The 20,418-nt window shown below is 52.8% G+C and overlaps 1 protein-coding gene across 1 annotated transcript in view; it reads right to left on the bottom strand.

Moving 5' to 3' along the window:
• Nup210 (nucleoporin 210kDa) overlaps positions 1 to 20,418 on the bottom strand; it is a 133,877-nt gene that overhangs the window by 34,900 nt on the left and 78,559 nt on the right. Inside the window, exons 10-20 of the mRNA XM_005386982.2 lie at positions 19,984 to 20,124; positions 19,074 to 19,211; positions 17,822 to 17,977; positions 16,120 to 16,318; positions 14,046 to 14,191; positions 13,653 to 13,874; positions 11,900 to 12,073; positions 6,408 to 6,600; positions 5,830 to 5,936; positions 4,823 to 4,927; positions 4,617 to 4,718 (exon numbers count right to left, since the gene is read on the bottom strand). Of these exons, the coding sequence (XP_005387039.1) occupies positions 4,617 to 4,718; positions 4,823 to 4,927; positions 5,830 to 5,936; positions 6,408 to 6,600; positions 11,900 to 12,073; positions 13,653 to 13,874; positions 14,046 to 14,191; positions 16,120 to 16,318; positions 17,822 to 17,977; positions 19,074 to 19,211; positions 19,984 to 20,124 (1,683 nt within the window). The remainder of the gene's footprint in view (positions 1 to 4,616; positions 4,719 to 4,822; positions 4,928 to 5,829; positions 5,937 to 6,407; positions 6,601 to 11,899; positions 12,074 to 13,652; positions 13,875 to 14,045; positions 14,192 to 16,119; positions 16,319 to 17,821; positions 17,978 to 19,073; positions 19,212 to 19,983; positions 20,125 to 20,418) is intronic.

The raw sequence follows: 20,418 nt of genomic DNA, 5'->3' as shown, positions 1-20,418 counted from the left end.
AAAAAAAAAAAAAAAAAAAAAAAAAAAAAAAAAAAATCACAAATCAACACTGTAACTGTTCATCTCCAGAAACTGGAGTAAGAAGAACAAGTAAACATAAACAGACAGAATAAAACAAACAAACAAACAAACGGAAGAACGAAATGGTGACTAGAGCCAAAGTGAAGAGAAAACAGAAAAACAGTGGAGAAAAATCCATCACACCAAAAGCTGCTCCTTGGAAAAATTTAGCAAAATAACAACTCTTTAGTTAGACTGACCAGTAGCGGAGATGGCTCACAGTACTGGAATCTGTAAGGAGACAGGGGAAACCACTCACAAACTGACAGAAATAACAACGACAAAGGAATACTGAGAATAATTTATACTGATCAATACATTAAATAATTTAGATGAAATGAACCAACTCCTAGAATGACATAAGCCACCAAAACTTACTAAAAAAAGACAATTTGAATAGACCTCCGGAAAGTAAAGAAACTGATTTAATATTCAAAAACTCTCCATAAAGCCAATCTCATGTCCATATAAATTTACTGGGGAATTGTACCAAATATTTAAGAATAACTGTTATCAATTCTACACAGCTCTTCCTAAAATAGAAGGAACATTTGCAACTCATTTTAAGTCAATATCACTCTGACACCCAAACCAGACAAACATATCACAAGAAAATGACAGACTAATATATTTCATTAGTATTTTGCTAAACAAAATACTACTAAACTAAATCCAACTACATATTAAAAGAATTACATATCATGACCAAGCAGGATTTACTCTGGGAATATAATGTTGATTTACTATCTGAGTATCAATTAACATAGAACATCATTATCAACAAAATCATAAAGACCCATATGATCATTTGAAGAGACACAGACAAGGCATCTGACAAAATCCAAGACCTTTCCATAACAAAAGCTACAAGCTAATAGCAATAGATAGGACTTACTCCACTTGATAAGGGGCAGCTATGAAATACCCACAGCATGCTTATGGTGAGACTGCATGCTTTCTCCCTAAGATTGGGAGCAACACTGTGCTAGAGACTATAGCTAGGACAATCAGGAAAGAAAAGAAATAATATCCAAATAGGAAAGGGCAAAGTAAAATTATCTATATTCACAGATAACAGGATCCTATATAAAAAAAACCCTAGGAACCCATTAAAAAGAGAAGAGTTCACAAGAGTTCAGCAAGGTTGTAGGACACAAGATCAACATACAAAAATAAATCATATGAGTGAAGCATATAGCTAGATACTTATCATGAAAATTGAACTAAGAACAGAACTCAGTCAAAATAGCAATGAAAAAAATACTCTTAGAAATATATTTAACAAAAGAAGTGCAAAACTCATTCTGTAAAAATTATAAGACATTGCAGAAAGATGTCAAAGAAGACTGAGTGATAGGACAATACCTCATGCTCGTGAATGGAACACTGCTTGGTTAAGGTGCCAGGGCAATGCCTGTCTGAATTCTAGCCCGCTTACTTGCAGAAACTGGTGCATTAACTCAAGAATTTGTACGGACTTGGAGGAACTCAGCATAGTCAAAACAACCTTGCAGAGAAGAACAAAGTTGAACAATTCACACTTCCCAATTTCCAGACTCACTACAAAGCAATGGGGCTTGAGACGGTCTGGTTCTGACACAAGGACAGACGTGCACATCAGTGGAATAGGGTTGAGAGACTCAAAACTAAGCCCATGCATCTCCAGTCAACTGCTCTTTGCCAAGGGTGCCAACCAAGATAACTCAACACACAAAGGGTAGTCTCTTCAGCAAATGGTGCTGGATAACTGGATACCCACATAAAGTGGGATGAGAGCGGGCTCCTACTTTACACCACAAGCAAAAGTCACACCAACATACCAAAGACTGAAAATTAAGAGCCAGAATTTTAAAACTCTTTGAAGAAAACAGTCTGCATGATCTCAGATTTGCAATGGATTCTTAGACATGGTATCAAACACAGGAGCAACAACAGAACAAGAAGTTGATCGTACTTCACAAAATTAAAGACCTGTGAGCCTGAAATAATGTCACCAAGACAGTAAAAAGACAACTAAAGAATGGAAAAAATATATACAAATCACATGTGATAAAGGATAAAATATATCTAGAATATAAAGTTCTATAACTTGGGGCTGGGGATTTAGCTCAGCGGCACAGCGCCTGCCTGGTAAACGCAAGGTCTTGAGTTTGATTCCCGGTACTGGAAAACCGGCCCCCACAAAAAGTTCTATAACTCAATACAAAGACAAAAAGTGGGCAAAGGATCCAAACAGACACTTGTCCTAAGAAGACATATAAATAGCAACAATCACACAAAAGGATGCTCAACATCATTAGCAGATAGAGAAATGTAAGTCAATGCCGGGAGGAGAAACCACTTACATTGGAATTTAAATGTCTGATAATTACAGGTGTTGACAGGATGTGGAAAAATCAGAACCCTTTCACAGCAGGGAGGACTTTGGAATGGTGTGGTCCTTTGGGAATCCACTTTGGTAGTTACTCCAAAAGTTAAATAAATATAGAGTTACCATATGACTCAGCAGTTCCACTCCTGGGCATACACCCAGCAGAATTCAGAACATACGTCCATGAGCAAATGTGTACACAAATGTTCATTATTCATGATCATCAAAATAGCCACAAATGGATGAACAGACACACAGAACGCAGCACATCCATGCAGTGGCTTGTGATTTGGGCATAAAAAGGACCATAGTGCAGATGAGCCTTGCAAACATTAGACAAAGTGAAAGAAGCCAGTTGCAGAAGACCACATATTGTCTGATTCCATTTATATAAAATGTTCAGAGGAGGGAAATTTATAGAGCCAAAAAGTAGATTAGTGGTAACTTAAAGCTGGGACGGTGTGTGTGTGTGTGTGTGTGTGTGTGTGTATGTGTGTGTGTGTAAGAATAACACAGTGAAAGCTAAAACGTACAGGTTTCTTCTTGAGACAATGAAAATTCTCTGAAAGAGCATGGTATTGGTTGCAGGTGTCTGAATCTTCTAAAACCCCTGAATTACACACTTGAAATTGGCGAAGTGTAAGGCACAGGCACATGACTCACACCTCAGCGAAGATGCCATCAAACACAACAGGAATCAGTCAGAGGAGCAGAGCAGTTGCCCCTTACACGTGGCCCCGCACCCCGGTCTTCCCCGTGCCCCACTTCCCCATCCCCTGCACCAACGGTAGGGCTCCGATCCACTTGCACATCCAAGTCCATTCCTCGCACCCCACTCTTGTCTCTTTCTCACTTCACACCTGCCCCAACCCAGGGGCAATGCCTTTTGTGACCCCTATTTTAAGCTGCTCATTAGAAATAAGAAGCCAGAGAACAGAAAATACAGGGAGTTACTGCCAAAACCGTCTGCACGGAGTGAGGCAATGCCATGAACTCTGTGTGTAGGTGCCCGGCTGTTTCTGAACAGGTTCTGGGACAAGGTCACTGCAGAGATGGATGCCCATGACAGCTTTCCCTGGGACAGCAAGCTCCATTCACGTTGCTGATAGCTGACGAGGGTTCTCAGGTATGTGGGAGGCAAGGCCCAGGGTCTGCAGGACAGTCCCCTTCGGGGAGGAGCCCGCCCATCCCCATGAACTGCACGAGCTAAAGTCCCGCCAGAAGCTAAACATCACCAATTGCTTCTTGTGAAGCTGGGGAAAAGCCCGCCTGCTGACAGCACTATGTGACACTCCTTGAACAGGGACAACTGCCCCTCTCAGCAAAGGGAAAGCAGATCTTGGGCTCAGAACAGCCCAAAGGCCACAGCCGAGCTGTGCCTGGAAGACTCTGTTGTGGATTATCATTATTGTGGGTATCACTGTTGTCTTTGTTTTGGGCTGCCTTATGTTTATGACTTCCACGATTCAGTAGGAGCGTTTCCTTTTAAACAAGGCTCAGTTTTCATGACCACATAATAACCCATCGCAGTAGAGATATGGACATCTGAGATTCTGGGTTTTCTTTTGTTTATTTTCACTTTTTATTCTGTGCTTGGCTATATTTTTTTTTTAAGGAACCTAAAGCTTTAAACAACCCAAATAAAAACTCTACAGGAAGAGAATGGCTAAGTAAAAGTGACTGATGATAATCCGCAGCCGACACAGCCATGTGCGGAGGCACCACTTAGGGGCAACAAGACTAAAAGATAATAATAACCAGAAGACTAAATTTTCCCACACCCTGAGTCCTGCCAAGTCCCTATTAGCAGCATAGGGACAGGGTCAAGTAAGAAACCTGGAGAAGTACAAAAGGCAGGTACATCTTTGAGACAGAAATTCCTTTATAGTTTAATGCTGCTTACATAATAATATTTTAATCATAATGAAAAGAGTGATTAAAAGGAGACTGTTAGGTAACTAATCGTGTGGCTAATTGGTGGATATGGAACAGAAGTCACAAAGGTGACAGGGAAGTGATAAGACTTTCAGAACGAATCAGACAGTCTGAAGACCTTGCTAATGATGCAGTTGATGGGATTTAGCACCAGCTTTTAAATCATCTATTAACCCCACAGCACAGCCCAGAGGAACAGCCGAAGCCCGGACGCATCCTGGCATCCAGGGGCTCGATGGCCCACACTCACCGTGGTGACGCCCCTGGCCTCCTGGTAGGCCACGCTGACGATGTCTGTGGCGCTGGTGTTGAGGAAGAAGTAGCCAGAGCCTTCCCTGACGTGGAGTTCTGCCTGGAAGGGGAGATGCCCGCGCAGGAAAATCACGTGTGGCCAGGCCAGGGTCCCCCACCAGTGAACCTTGCCCAGGAAGGGGAGGGGAGGGCACAGGGCCGTACCTGGATGCCAGGATGGTTGTAGATGGTCACCTCCCCTGGGCTCACCCACACATCCTCCACCAGAATGAGGTCGATGGAGGCCGACACAAGCAGAAAGGGGTCACGCTGTCAGGGCAAGGTCAATGCCATCAGATATACAAAACCACAGCCGCACCAGGCCACCCCCTCACTGCAGGCCACCTGCTATGTCCCAGACACCAACCCCAGTAAAACCGCAGTGTTCCTGAGCCCAGGGAACAGCCCCCCCGCCAAGGCCTCCCTGAGCCCTGTCTAGGTGAAACAAGTCGCCACTTTCTCCTCTATACACAGGGGAGATGATTAGCAACAGTGCCACTTAGATGTCAGCCCCATGGCCTCCTTTTGGGCAATTCACACAGGCACCCCAACCCTCAGGGCCTCAGGCTGTGTGCCCAGGCCCCTGTCCTCTGTGTGTACGGCAGCTGCACCTTCGCTTTGCAGCCAGCATCTGCCGCTTCCAGTTTATTCCAATAAAGCTTACTGGGGGCCTCCCGGACAGCAGAGGACCCTTGGGGAACCCTTTCCACTCTGACCTCAAATATACCCACGTGTTCCCCACTAGCAGCACCTCTGCCTGGGGCCTTTAAGAGACGCCAGGGTGGGAGGGGCCTCCTGTAGGTAGAGATCGTGCATACAGACAGGATCAATGCTGAGTATGTGTGCAGAGCCCAGGGCACTGGGGCTCAGAGACCTGGAGCAGGAGCAGCTACTCCGAGCCCAGGCCTCAGAGGACTGAGGGCCACCCAGGCCGAGGTGAGGGGCTCAGCCGGACTTTTCCCTGGATCTCTCCAGGAGCCCGAAAGGAGCATATGTGCACTTGGGGAGACAGCCACCCAGGGAGTCAGACCCAGATCACACAGCAGGGTCAGGGAACGAGGCTATGGCCCAGGGCGGAGCTCAGGACCTCAGGCACCGGACAGGAGTCCGGCAGAAGCGGGGACATCCCGACCTTGCCCACAGCTCTCCCCGCTGGTGGCCCCGGGAGATACCGGTTGCTCTGCTCTGGCCGCGATGAGGTGGGGCTGCTGGTAGCCAGTTGCCATGGCAGAGATGGCCGTCACTCCCGATGCCTTGTGTACTGAAATCGCCTGCAAACCTGAGTCCAGGAAGGGGAACCATTATTGGATGTTGGCCTCGGGGCTGCCTCTGAAGCTACATCCCGCCCCAGGCATTGATCTGAAGTTTTGTCTGAAAATCGATGCCCATATATTAACCCCATAAAGTTATCAGGGTGAGCAATGCCAAGGAGTTGCTGAGCTGAGTGGGGGCGACAGCAGCTTCTGGCTAAGAAGGCACAGGGCTAGGAGCCGGGTTGGATCTGCTCTATAGCCCAGGGATGCAGACTTCCTTTTCTGGGTCTGGACCTCACACGATGCAAGGTGGAAGTTGCACAGCAAGCTCACGCTGCCACGAGTTGTGGCTCATCTCCCCTTCTGGTGAAGGCGAGGCCGGGTAGCTGGGGCTCTGACAGGAACTGCCTGCCTTGGGACAAACTGGTGTCTGTCTGGGGCTGTACTGGTCTCCCCTCTTCCTGCCCCAGGTTTTGAGGATTGAGACCCCGGCGCACCATGTAACTTCTTCTGACCGCTCCCATCGTCCTGGAACACCAGCTGCAGTGGCAGGTCCTGCTCGATGCTGGCCAGCGATGGTCGAGCAGACTCCCACTGGATACTCAGAGAGCTGAAGTTGTCAAACTGCCGGCCCTGATGGTCATAGGCAGCCAGGTCCAGCAGGGGGTTGCGGTGGCTGGAGACCGGAACCTACAAAAGGCCAAGGTGAGAGGCTGGGACCAGAGCCAGGGCTCAATCAGTGGGCCTTGGTGAGGGAGGGGAGATGCGTCCCAAACCAATCTTCCCTCTAGGTGCACCCAGGACACCAAGGCTGCCCCACCCAGACTCTGATTCCAGGCCTCGGTTCTGAGTAGCACGAGAGCCTCTGGCAAAGTCTGGAGCAATTTTGTGCCACATCCAGGGAGCGGGCAGTGCAACTGGCATTTAGAAGACGAGATCAGTGAGGCTGCTCGATACCCTGCCATGCACAGGGCGGCCCCACACAAGAGGACTAGCACCAAGGTGGGCACTCCCACCCCAGCCAGGCCGCTCGCCCCCTTCTGTGCCCACCATTCCCACCTCTTGCCACTCTCCACGCACATGCACACCTCAGTGCATCAAAATCACCATGTAAGTAGCGGAATGGGGCCGCCATGAGCACCCTTCACAAAGTGGCCAGACTGTCGAGGAGCAGTTCTAACGGGGCGACTGTCCTCTCTGACCTTGGGGAGACTGTGTCAGTGATTCTGGCCAGTACCTATGACAAAGGACCTGTGACAACCCCAGGGGGAAGCGTTAATGCCAGAACATCGTCTGCTGTGCTGTTTCTCTCCTCAGTGGCCACTCTACAGCCTTGGTTTGGAACAAAGATAACAGTGACACACAGCTGGGCCCCAGGGCCAACTTGAGACGCACAGAGGTACATGAGTGAGAGACGAGCTTGTGTTGTCCTCAGCCACTTGGCTGGGGGAGGGCTGTTTGTTACCACAGCATGGCCGGTCCCATCCTGATGGACACAGCCACCTGGCTTCCCATCTCTGAGGGTGTCTCCCCACCCCTCGAGCTCCCTTGCGCCCCAGAACCCCTCTGCCCAGCATGCTCCAAATCCCAAAGGCAGCCTTCCTGACAGCAGCTCAGCGCCATCTCCACACACACCAAGAGCTTTGTGAGCCCCCAAGGCACGAGCTGGGGAGCTGTGAGTGTGGACAGAGGCAGCAGGGCCTGTCGCACACCCCCCACCTCTTCTTCTTCCAGACACCACCCTGGGTAGAAAAGCAATGCTCTTCCAGGGAAGGACGTCAACACTGCACCAAGTGCACTCCAAGCTGGCTGGACCTTCCAGGAATGGCTGTTGGAGGCGAAGTTATTAGCCCCATTTTATAAATGAGCAGGGTGAGGCTCAGGGGAGTCAACATCTTGCTCAAGGTCACTCAGGTCTCAAGGTAGGACTTAGAAGTCTAACTGCAAAACTTGAGGTCCTCGCTTGACACTGCAGCTTCTCTTTGGTGCCCAAGGTGGGCACTGGCTGCTCTGTCCCCTGGCACATGACAGGTACCCATCCAGAGCACCTCAAATGTTGGACGACCTGCCTGGAGGACCAGAAAAGGCTGGAGTGCCACTCTGTCATCCTCACCAGTCAACCCCATCCTGGAGTCTCACCTCGCCAATAATTTACTCTGCAGATACGTCTTGAGTAGCCTCTGGATTTGGACAGCTGTAAAATTAAATTGATCCTGTACCTGTGACGCGCGGCAGGGATATATCTTCCCCAAGGTCCCCTAATGAGACCGTAAATCACAGGGGCCATGCCTGAATGGCTGGCTCACGGCTGGGGAGCCCGAGGACTAATGGGTCACACAGCAGCTCCTTGTCCTGGAGCCATTATTTCCTGCTGACACCAAAGACACACCGAGCCCACTGAGAGCTCCGCAGCCAGACCATCACCTTCAAGGCTCAGAGAGGCGACCATAGGCTAAACCAGAGGTCTGGCTGGCAGACAGCGCAGGCAAAACCCAGCTGGAACATGGCCCGCTAGGACAGAGAAGACGCAGCTCTCATTAGGCTTTCTTCCTGCTGTCACTGAGCAGCACCAACTTCCTGTTCTGAGGGGCACCTGCTCTCCCAGCCAGCGCCACCCACGGGCAGCCCCTTCCTGCAGCAGTGTCCCCTCCTGGCTTTTCCAGGCACCGGAGCCTGCTGAGGCAAGGCAGCTGACAAGAGAGACAGACACAGTGCGCCCTCGGGGTTCCTAGCGAGGGTCTGGGGACCTGCAGGGAGCAGGGCAGGTAAGCAGGTCCTGCAGCTTAGGTCACAGAGAACGCTCAGGGTGGGAAGAGGGAGCCAGCACAGGGCACGTTGAGCGGTGGGGGACCTGTAGCGAGGCAAAGGTGGCAGAGGGCTCCACCAAGAAGGGAGAAGGAAAAAGGAGTCAGGGAGGCAGCATGGGGCCAGGGAACAGGGGCCACACAACTCCCAGGGAGCAGCCAGCCCCAGCTCCAGCAAGACCTGCGTGGCATGATCCAGGAACAGGCAGAGCACAGCAGGACGCAGAGAGGCCCAGAGGCTGGGACACAGAGCCTGCGGGCTACAGACGAGGCTTCAGCCTTCCATGGGACGAGTGGGGAGCCCCAGGTGGCAGCCAGGTTTTGAGCAGAGAACAAGATAAAAAATGTAATGGTTGACACTCTGTCCTGGTCACACCTGTCCCCTGCAACAACTCCAGGTCATCTGTCACCATCACCGTCACTCAAAGGGGGTCCCACAGCCAACTGGATTGGATGCAGGCCGGGATCCTGACTGTGGCCCGCCCCAGGGGCTGTCTCATGGACCGCAGCTGCCCTCAGCCAGGGGAAGCCAGCAAGCTCAGTGTTCCCAAAGGGTCAAGACTGAACGAGATTTTATCCTTCCCCTGAGGAGAGTTTGCTCTTTATGGAAAAGTGAATTAAAATGCAAAGCCTTCGGATAAGCAGAACATGGGAAGATGAACACTGCATGCTCTCACCCGTGGAAGATAAAATAGTCCACTTCACAGAAAGACAGAAGGACAGAGGTCCCAGGAGGTTGGAAAGCGGGGAGGGATAGGGAGAGGGTGGACAGGAGGCACTGAGATAGACAGACAGTTCTGCCCTACAGGGCGACTGGCATTCGCAACAAGGAGACCTGCGAGAGACGGATGCACCGCTCCGAGACAAAGAAATGCTAAGTGCTTAAGGAGAGGTGAAATACTCATTTCTGAATTCCATTGTTACAACTGTAGACAAGTACTGAATTAATCTCACACCGCAGCCCACGACTCCATATAATTATTACACGTCAGTAAAAAAAATTAAGACATTAAAAATGGAAGTTATGCAAGACTCTCACCACATTAGAGCCTTATGTCTGGAAAGGAAAGCCTTTCCTCACACACTCATCTGAGGCTAAAAATGTTCCTTCATTCCGCACCGCAAACACCCGGGCCTGAGCCAGGGCTGGCTGCCAGTTCCTCACGGCTCAGGTGCTGGGCCTGGGTTCTATTCCTCTATAAAGAGGGAACAGGGGTGCAAGTCCTGCGCTGTCCCCGCCGGAAGCTGGACACCAAGAGTTCTCATTGTTAAGGGACCCTGATGGGACCGGGATGGGGGCGAATGGAGGGGCTCAGGCGCCAAGCTGGGGGTTTCACGTTTTGGATCCAAGGGATCTGGAAAATTGGAGAGCACTGGTCTATGTCAGGGCAGGGAAGGAAGAGCGGAGCTGAAACTCCAGCAGGCAATCAGGAGGCTGGCTTCTTCCCAAGCCCCAGAGCACGCCAAGCCTCAAAGACACATGTTTGGAAGAAAGACAAAGCTGTCCTTACTCACCCACTGGGGACCCAATCCCACAGCTCCCTGCCCACGCCCAGGAGGTCTGGGACCCGCTCAGTCCTGTGTGCGGGAGCCACGGAGCCCAGAGGGGAACGGGTTCCACCCCCAGTGCTGCAGCAAAACCCAAGGCCCAAGGGTCACCCTGAGGAGCTGTCAGAGCTGTGTCCATCCTCCCCGCCTGCTCGCCTCTGAGCCCCAGGGCAAGCCCGTGGGGGAGGTGCTCAGCACCTGGGTCTCCAAGATGGTCACGGTGCAGGGGAAATGAGGCAGCAGGGTGAACGCTCCTACACACAGCCGCTCTGGGTACTGTGTCTGTCTTGCTCTGTCCTCGGGCCTCTGCTCTCATGAATCTCCCTGCTGGGGGGCTCCGCTAGGCTGCCCCCTCTCCCCCGCCCAGCCGCTCCTGCAGCAGCCTCCCCTGCCACCGCCTGTACCCGCCTCCCTTCCCTGGTAGCCCCTGCCACTTCCCATCTCCGGACCGCCCGTCTCCCTGTCAGCTCCTCAGGCAGGCTCCTCGCCGTCCCAGCCACTCTGTATTCCAGAAGTCAGAGCTGCTTGGTGCAGAGCGGCTGCGGCACAAGGACGTGTGGAATGGAGAAAAGTTGGTCCCCACCTCTGAGAAGGGGCAGGGGGCTGGCGCAGCCTGGAGTCGTCCCACACCCCAGAGCTGGACATCCTCCAACCCTGGCCTCTGAATGCAAGGACTGAGGATTAGCTGGGCCCCAAGTTCCAGGGCATCGTACGTGCGTTTTGCATCCCACCCGTGCTATCAGCCTGATCCCAGTGACTTTGTCCCCTTCCAACATTCACTATGGAAACACACCCCCTCCTCGGACAGTGCTGTCGCTGTCACCTCTCCTCAGCTGTCCCCACCCCAACTCTGATCACACACGCTTTGTGCACAAATTGCCCCCCCCCCATGAGTGCCTCAGCTCACAAAAGACACCAGAGAGTTTACCAGCTCCCAAGGGCCCAGCAGAGAGGGCCAGAAATCTGGAACGGGAGAGGACTGTGTCCCAATACCACCGTGAAGGATGCTCTTGGATTTAGGATGATAAACCCATCGTAGAAGGGACACATCTAAGCTGAAAACACAGGTCATACTCCCGACCTCCTGAGCATTACGGCTCAGCCCGGCCCACCTGAAATGTGCTCAGAACCTGGCACCAGGCCGAGCCCAGTAACTCTTTCATACTGAAGGGTTGAAAGCGGCATGTAACCTACACAACACAGCACCGGGCAGAGCACCGGGTGTTTCTCTGGTGGCTGAGGGGTGGGACGGGGGGCTGCAGCTCTCTGCCACTGCCCAGCATGATGGCACAACCGGACCCCACCTCATCAGTGCAGGATGAGATCTGAACTCAAAATTCCAAGGGTGGCTTCTCACCGATGCCTATCACTGTCACACCACTGTGAAGTGGAAAAGTCATGTCACACACTGCAAGTTGCAGGCTGTCTTTGGCAGCTACACCTTGGTGAGTCACCTGCCTCTCCGGGGCCTGGACCTCCCGGTAAGGCTGCAGGGCCGGCTGCGAGATCAAGGTGGTGCGGTGCAGAGCCAGGGCCATCACAACACTCCAGACGTGGGTCACGCTGGCTGGTGACCAAGGTCCTGCTGCCCCGTCGGTGGTGGCATGGCCTTCCTCCCCAGAGCTGCCCACACTCACCACCTGCTTGTTCTGCTGCAGCAGCGGGCAGGACAGGTCCAGCTGGGGGCTGGTATAGATGGGTGTGAGGGTGAGCCTTGACGGTGGGGCACAGATGAACTTCACCACAGTGGGCTCCACCGCAGGAAAGGGGTTGGTGACGCTGGGCTTGTTCCCCACTGAGAGGGCGATGACCTGGGGAGACAGAGGGACAAAGCAGATGCCTGAGTGTGAGTCCCCACTGGCCTCTGAGCTGAGCCTCTTTTCTCTGCTGTAGGGTAGGTGTGATGCTGAGGCTGACAAAGCCCAGGGACGTGGTAGGAGAGCGCTTTCTCAGCACGGCAGGGCCCCGTGCAAACAGCAAAGAAAAGAGGTAAACTGAGGCTCACTTCCCACTTTCCCAGGACCCCAGGGAAACCTTGTGGCCGCATCAGCAGACTCACACTTCCTGGGTGCATAAATGAGGAGGCCACCCGATTTGGGTCATCACAATCAGATGCATCTGTGGGAACATTCGTCCTGCAGATGGGGACCCAGATTCTCAGGAGGGGTTGGAAAAGGGTCTGTGGAGAAAGCCTAGAAGGGCCCAGGGGCTCAGCTCTGAGAGGAGCTCAGGGCTGCTGCAGAGGGGGAAAGAAAGGTGCGAGGAGAGAGTGTGGCTGCTGCTAGCGCTGGGACCTCTGCCCCCAAGTCTAGCTCCCGCCCCAATGACACATACCTGCTGCACAATGCAGACCCGGCCAGCGGACCCACTCTCTTCCCAACCCAACCCGATTTATCTGCTTTTCCTTCTGCCCCAACATCCAGGGAGGGAGCCTGGAGCCTGGGAGTGGGGAAGCCTCAAGGGGCCCTCTCTGGGGGACCGGGATGGCCCAGTCAGGCTGGAACATGACACTTCTCTAATTTAACCCATCACTAGCTTTATTCTTGCTACGGTGATTATTACGTATTTACTGTTGTTCATAGTTCATGGGTTTTCCAAACTGATCCAGCGGGCGGTAGGCCTTTTCTCCGTGTACTTTTCTGATCACAATGGTTCAGTCTCAGTGTGGCCGACGTTCTAAGGCCACAGCATGTGGTGTGCCTATGTGCCTTTTCGCTAACTTTGTCTTCTCTGCAATTAGACATGCCTGGGTACTCCTCACTTCCTCTCAAGGTGGGCGCTGCCCTCCTGACTTCCGGTTTCCTCTTGCTTTGGGAGCCCCGGGAGCTGAGCCGTGGACCTGGGAAGCAGTCAGCCAGCTTCCACGCCCACCCAGCTAGACACGCTCTGCAGGGGCTCACAGAAGCAACCGGTTCCATTCATTCAGCTGTCTCCCATGTTTTGGTTTTCAGCATTAAAACAAAACAAAACAAAAAAGCAAACAAAAGATTCCACATGCAGAAACATCAGGCTTTCTAGCACACACTCAAATACCAAGATGCACCAAGCTGGGATCTCAGGTCATGCAACCCTTTATAACACTTGACTCTGGGGTCATCTGGCATTGAAACCCCAACCTCAAATCCCTAACCCACAGTCTGGTGGGGGAGGATTCTGTATTCCCCAGAGGGGAAGCCACCCTGACATGCTGGGTCTTTGGAGATGGGGGGATTGCAACCGCTACACCCTACTCAGCCCGTCTGCTAACTCTGCCTGCCTGCTGCTGACTTGGTCATCCTGAATCCCCTGGCCCTAGTCTGCCTGGCTGTAAAATGGGTATGATAATAACAGCATTCTCAGGTTTCCTCTGAGGATTAAAGAAAGCAGTGCTGTGGTCAGCTGCCCACTCACCTGCTCGCCGAAGGCCTGGCAGGTCACAAGGATCCGATGCTGCTGGTAATTCCGGGAGGCAGGGGGTTCCAGGAGAACCATGCCGATGCTGTCCATGTCCTCAGAGGTGACATTGCGGAAAAACTTGGAAGGCTCAAGGACCCAGGGTCGGGGACCTCCTTCCAACAGCATCTCTTTAGAGGAGCCCAGGGTTACTACGGCAACAGGGGAAGGATCCACAGCCTGGGGAAGGAGTGGAGAGAAGGCTCACATTCCTGGGGCTGGCAGGGCTGGGGCCAGGCTGGACCCTCCCCTGGCTTGTGGGGTGGAGCCTATGGGACTGAGGGTCATGCCCTCCTCATGTCCAGGAACCTGAAGCAGAAAAGGGTGGCAGAGGGCAGGGCCTTGGTTCACCTTGAGGGGCAGGTAGGCAGCGATGGTGATCCTGGCACTCAGGTGGATGTGGCCATGCGTGTAGCTCACGAGGAGCGTGGTAGATCCCTGGGCCTCGGCTCTCACCTTCACACCGCTACAGTGCCCAGACCCGGGTGGCAGCCGCCCTGAGGGGAGGAGAGGCCCACTGTCACTCTGGGCTTCATACGCAACTGGATTCTGTTCTGACTTAGAAATCCTAGGGGATCGGCGGGGTGGCTCAGTTGTACGGTGCTTGCCCAGCATGCACAGGAGCCTGGTCCAATCCCTACACACAATCAATCATGAGTTCTGCACTGAAATGCACACCTACCATAAGTGCACTGCATGGTGTTCTCCACACACATCATTCAAGACCTGGGTCAAGGAGGAGAATATCGCCAACTCCCAGAAGCTGTGGCAGAGCCCCCTGACCCCCAAGCCCTCCCTAACTTCCCCTGGGACAGCCTGACCATGCTGTTCCCACAGTTTATGCAATGGGGTCACTGAGCACGGGCTCTTCTATGTCTGGCTTCTCCGACTCAATACTGTCTGGAAGGTTCCTCACTGTTCGTATAGCGCACATCTTCCGTCCACATATGCATGGTGGTTCTGCTGAATGAATGGGCAGCAATCTCCAGGGAACTGGGACATGGGAGCTGTTTTCAGTTTGGGTGTGTAATGCAGCACTGATGTGAGCATCTGAGAGCCCCCCTTTTGGAGGACGTGTCCAGGTCATGTCTATGCGTAGCTGTATTCATTCTTACGAAGTATCTTCCTCAAGACAGCAATTTATATTGCTTCTAGCAGGTGCTCCAAATCCCTGCCATTATAGTCCATCAAGTTTCAATTGTTTAAAAGCCTATTTAACTTCGGTAAAACACCCAGACCTTAATTTTTTACATGTACAGCTCAGCAGCACACTACATATTCACACAGTGGTATGACCATTGGCCCCATCTACGACACAAGTCTTTTCACTTTCCAAACTCTAAACCCGTCAGACAATAACTAGCCAATTCTTCCTACCTCCCCGTCCCTGGACCGCCTCTCCCTGCATTCCACTTCTTGTCTCCTGAATCTGATCACTCTTAATGCCTCATATAAGAGGAGTTGTACAGTATTGGTGATGGGCTTATTTCACTGTGCATAATGGCCTCAAGGTTTACTGGTGTTGTAGCAGGTCCAAATTTCCTTGCTCAGTAAGGCTGACCAGTATCCCATGGTCTAGATACACAAGCACTGCATTTGTTAATCTGCTCATCTGCTGATGGAGACGCGGGCTGCCTCCACCTTGTGGCAATTGTGAAGCTGCGGCTGCGAAGACAAGCTTCCAAACACTTCCTTAAGGCTGCGCTTCAACACCTCTGGGAATGAGCCCAGGAGTGGGGTTGCTGGATCACACGGTACATGATTCTGGCTTTTCATTTTTTTGAGAAACCACTACACTGTTCTCACAGTGTCTGCCCCTTTTATAATTCTAATAGTGCACAACTGTTTTAGTTTCTCTGCATCCTCACCAACAAGGGTTCTTTTCTGTGTTTTGCTAGTAGACATAGTTTTTCATTGTGATTTTCCTTTGTGTGTCTCTGATAATTAGCAGTTTTGGCCATCTTTTCATGGGCTTGTTGGCCATTTATACGTCATGTTTAGAGAAATGTCCCCTGGAGCCCCGTATGCCTCGTTCGTGTTGTTTTATTGTGGTGGACATGTATGAGGTCTTTATTGTTCTAAGCATTATTCCCTTCTGTGTCAGGCAAACACTTTGCAGACATTTTCTTCCATTTCTAGGAGTTGCCTTTGTCTATGCAGGAACCTATTATAGCCCCTTCCTCAGATGGAACACAACCACATGTGCAGACCGAGGCCCAGAGCTGTGGGTGATTTGCCAAAGGTCACACAGCAGGCAAGATTCAGACCAGACCTAAGCTGAGGGGGTCAAGGCGACAAATGCCACTCCTTGGGCTGTGGCCCATCTGTGCCCCAAGCCCCCTCTGGGAACCTGGGTGACCCACACTGAAAACATGGACAATCTGGCCCCTGTGCCCCTGTCTGGGGCTCACTCAGCAGGGTTTACCTGGGAGCGGCTGGAACACACCCTGGTTCTGCACCTCCACTGCCAAGTCGAAGTGGGAGCAGTCGCTCAGGGTGACCACCTCACTTGTCCCTCCAGGCATGAGGCCGCTGATCCTCAGGGGCAGCTCCAGGGCCTGGCCCACTCGAGCCTCCACCTGGCACGGGGCGAACTCCATGCTGCTGGGCTCGATCACGTATACCTGTAGGAACAGGGTGTGGCCCAGGCCCATCAGCCTCCAAGAGAGGAGCAAGCCTGGGTGCTGCGGTGTCTGAGTGCTGCCGTGGACAGGGTAGCTGGGACATGTTAAGGAGAGGTCTGGGCTGGGGGTGGGGGTAGTTAGGAAACCAGAAGTCAGAGAAGGTGACCTAGGAGATCAGATCTGACAGCCAGGTCAGAGGGCACCAGGCGAAGTCCGGGGTAAGTATTCTAGGCACAGAGAGGATAGAGGTCTGAGGGGCAGGGACCAGCGTCAGACACTAGTGCTCACGGTGGCTGAGCCAGGAGACTTGAGAGGGTGCCCTCAACCTCCCCTCTGGGTCACAACCAGCAGCTTGGTGTGTGGGGATAGGTAGGTTTGTTGGGGTGTCCTAGAGAGATGGTGGTGGTGGGCATGCGACAGATTCAAGCTGAGATAGTTTCCGAGTGTCCAGCCAAGGAGAGCATCGGTCATTTGGCCGGGGACAGTCAGAGAGGCAACAACAGCTTGTTCTTCTGGAAAACCAACCTCAACACACTGCAGGTTCTGTTCTGAAAGCAGCACTCCCCCTGGGCCCTCTCTCACCTGCCCGGCAGGTGGGCAGCCCATCACCACCTCACTCTCCTGCTGAGGACCCTGCTCAAGGGTGGACGCAACAGCCCAAGAATAGCCGGGCAGCCAGGTGGGACCCCGAGTCTGGCCCAGAAGCCACGTTCTAACTGTGATACTAGGGGTAAAAGCTGGTACATTTCCCAAGAGGAAAAAAGGGCTGGGGCAAGGTGGACCCCAGCCTTGGGCAGTCGCGCTTCTCCAAAGGGCCTATGTGAAATGTGTGTGGGTGAGAATCAGACCCCTCTTTAGTAGAGATGTGTGCATCTAAAAGACCCCGACGCCCCAAAAAACATAAAAGGTGCTGTGACTGGACCCATGGGGCTTCTACCTCTGCCATCAGTGAGGCAATAAGGGGGCACCCAGAACAGTGTCAGGTGGTGGTGGCCGGGACTCAGCGGCAGGTGACAACCCCACCTGCTCTGACCACTCAGTGAGACAACCCCACACCGTCCAGCATCAGTACCATCGGCCGCACCTGTCATCAGAAGCCCTGACTTTACCTCTGATGGGGGGACAGGGCCCAGCATCAGGATGGGGAGCCTCAGGATCACCTTCTCTGTAAATTTACAACCCATCCCTCAGGGCCCTCCCACTCTGAGGTTCATCTCTTTTGGGTGTGGGGCCCGCTCTGAAGTGGCTCTTTGTTGCCCTCTGTCCTCTGCGTTCTCTGGTCTCTCTCCAGAATGCCTGGCTCTGAGGTAGCTGGCCCCTGTGGTCCTGTCACTGTCTCCTAAGGGCGTTGTCTCCCCCTCCCTGATCGGCTGTGAGCTCCTAAGGGCAGGGTGGGGCTAAGCCCCACCCCTTCGTGTGCCCAACAGGGGGTGGGGGGTAAGTGGGAGGCAATGGCATCCCGCCTCTAAGCTCCCCAGTGGCTGTCCTGGCCCAGTGTCTCACCTTCATCTCGCCGAAATGTAGTGGGTTCTGGACGTCATGAGCCTGGATCACACTGAGTCCGATGTCACTGCCCGTGGTCATCACACCCTTGACGGTGACGGTGGCCACCATGGAGCTTGAGGAGGACCAGGTGAAGTTCCCACTGCCCCCATCAGCCTAGGAAGGAAAATCACCACGGACCTACCAGCCTTCTATCCTCCCATGCATGAGGAGGCGTGAGGGTAGGGGACAAGCATGCACACGCACACTCACATACACACACCTCTCACATGAGCTGGTATGTCCACCCACTCGTGTCACCTACTCACACCCACACTAACATCGATTCGTGCACACCCACATGCTCACACCCACTGACCCGCTCACCCATACCCTTGCTCACACACTCAAGTACTGACACACATTCACACACATTCGCACTCACTAGCCAACCAACACACACTCAGCATTCATTCAGACCAGTCACCCTCACAACTCACAATACACAGACACGCATGCACTCACCCACTCACACTCACATATGCTCACACATCCACACACACACAGCGGCTCCCTTTGGCCCTTGCTTCTTGTCTGTCTGGCTTCTGGTCTGCCTATTCTGAGGTCCTGGGACTGACACACACAATACACACCACCTGCAGAATGATGCTTCTGTGACCACACACAAGCTCCTCCTGGCACACAGCCCGCCTGCTCCAAATCATCCCAGGTCACAACCCCACACGGCAGAGGCCAAGAGCGTGACCTATGTTCCAGGGGGCAGGTGCCAGTGCACACAGGATACTTGTCAGTCCCCAGACCACAGGAGTGATGGGGTCTCTGCTGACCCACAGTCCCATCTCAGGGCAGTCCCTGCTGGCTGAGGCCACAGGGGAACATGAATATCAACAGTGACACTCAGCATGTGACATGGCTGTAGATGTTTTCCCTTTGAATTTCACGTTGTTCTCTGAGTATATATTTATACAGCTTTTAAAAGTGGTACTTTTTCAGAAAAATGATGAAGTGGAACACAAATCTATTCCAGATTTCTCTGTAATACTTTCTTTTCTGTTTCAGTTATTGGCTTTTCCCCCCTATGAACTATATACATTGCTGTGGTGGAAATCTCAGAGAACACAGCAGTCATAAAGGCTCTGATTTAAAATTGCCTCTGTCCACTAGAGGGTGATGCTAGAAATGACAGAATGGATTAAGAGCCACAATTCCTTCAAAACACCCAAAGGAAGGCAACCAATAAGGTCCCAGGTACCTTGATTGTGTACTGATAGGCGCCCGTCTTTGGTTGCCAAGGAAACGTCAAGATGCTGGGGTAGAGGGTGATGGGAATGTGAATGTCCACCTCCTGCTGGTTCCACACAGGCACCTGTAGCACATGGACCCCACCATCCTACAAGGGATGAGAGCGTTGCACGTCACCATGACAACCAGATCATCGGCTGAGCCTCCTAGCCCCTTGACCCTCTCTGGGGATCAGTAGATTCTGTGCTGGTGGGAGTCAGGAAAAGAAGATGACAGCCCGTGGCCTCCTCGAGCTCCCTGTGGACAGCTGTCTGAGGTTCCATAAGGGCCACTCACGTAAATGCTACTGGGCAGAGTCCTCAGGGCACTCATGCTAGGGATGCCTTTGCTGTCCCTTTACAGAAGGGGAAATGCAAGCTTGGCACTCTTTGTTCCAACTCTCAGGGGCCACAGGTTGAGGCACTGCAGGACACGGGCCACTCCTTTTCTGCCCTGTGCTGCAGCCTCTTCCGGGTCTGGAAAGGTTTTGTGCAGGGTAGAAAGAGGGGAATGTGTCAATTGGTAAAACACTGTTCCTACCTAAAACTGGTCGGTCTTTTAAGTACAGAAGAAAAAAAAGAGTCTGCAGGACCTATGCAGAAAAAACGGATGCAGGAACTCCAGTGGTTCCAGACTGGGCCCCAGCTGGGCCCAGCACTAACTCCCAGAACAAGAGTGCCATCCCTGGTCCTGGAAGGCACAGACTCTTTCGCAGAGGCAGGGAGGGGGAGTGAGGGCGGAACAGGAAGACACCCATACCACCCGCCTCTGGCCAGCTGAGGGCAACTGGGTCTGAGCCCAGAGAGGGAGGGGCCTCCTCAGCACCTGGAGAGCAGCACAGCGGGGGAGCTTGGCATGGAAAGCAAGAGGCACCAACTTGCCTGGTCCACCACAGAGGTGAGGGCTGCACGGATGGTCGTCTGGCCCCTCTGTATCACCCTGACGTGATGGTGAGACCCGTTTTGGGATGAGGAGAGAACCTCAAAGAACTCAGCAGGAAGCTCGGCCTCAATCCGGATGTTCTGGAAGGCAAAAAGCATGGGTGAGTGGTGCTTCTGGGAGAACTCAGGGAAGGGCAACTTCAGGAAAGCAGCTCCAGGACTCCAAGGTGGTAGCCAGGCCAGGCCACAGGGCCCTCTGGGGCTCAGAGTCTCCGAAAGCCACCAAAGAGGCTGGAGGCAGCCCCGGCCCAGTGCTCTGACCACCCCGGCCTCTGACCTTCTCTAGCCCCCTTCTCTGCATGGGCCAATGACACTGCCCAAGTTCCTGACCGCTGTGTGGTGCACAGGGCAATTCACAGCCTACAGTGAGCTTCC

This window comes from Chinchilla lanigera, unplaced genomic scaffold (assembly GCF_000276665.1).
Source record: "Chinchilla lanigera isolate Chin_1 unplaced genomic scaffold, ChiLan1.0 scaffold00028, whole genome shotgun sequence".
NCBI lineage: Eukaryota > Metazoa > Chordata > Mammalia > Rodentia > Chinchillidae > Chinchilla > Chinchilla lanigera.
The sequence above is the reverse complement of the archived record's forward strand: the minus strand, read 5'-3'. Positions and strand labels throughout refer to the sequence as shown.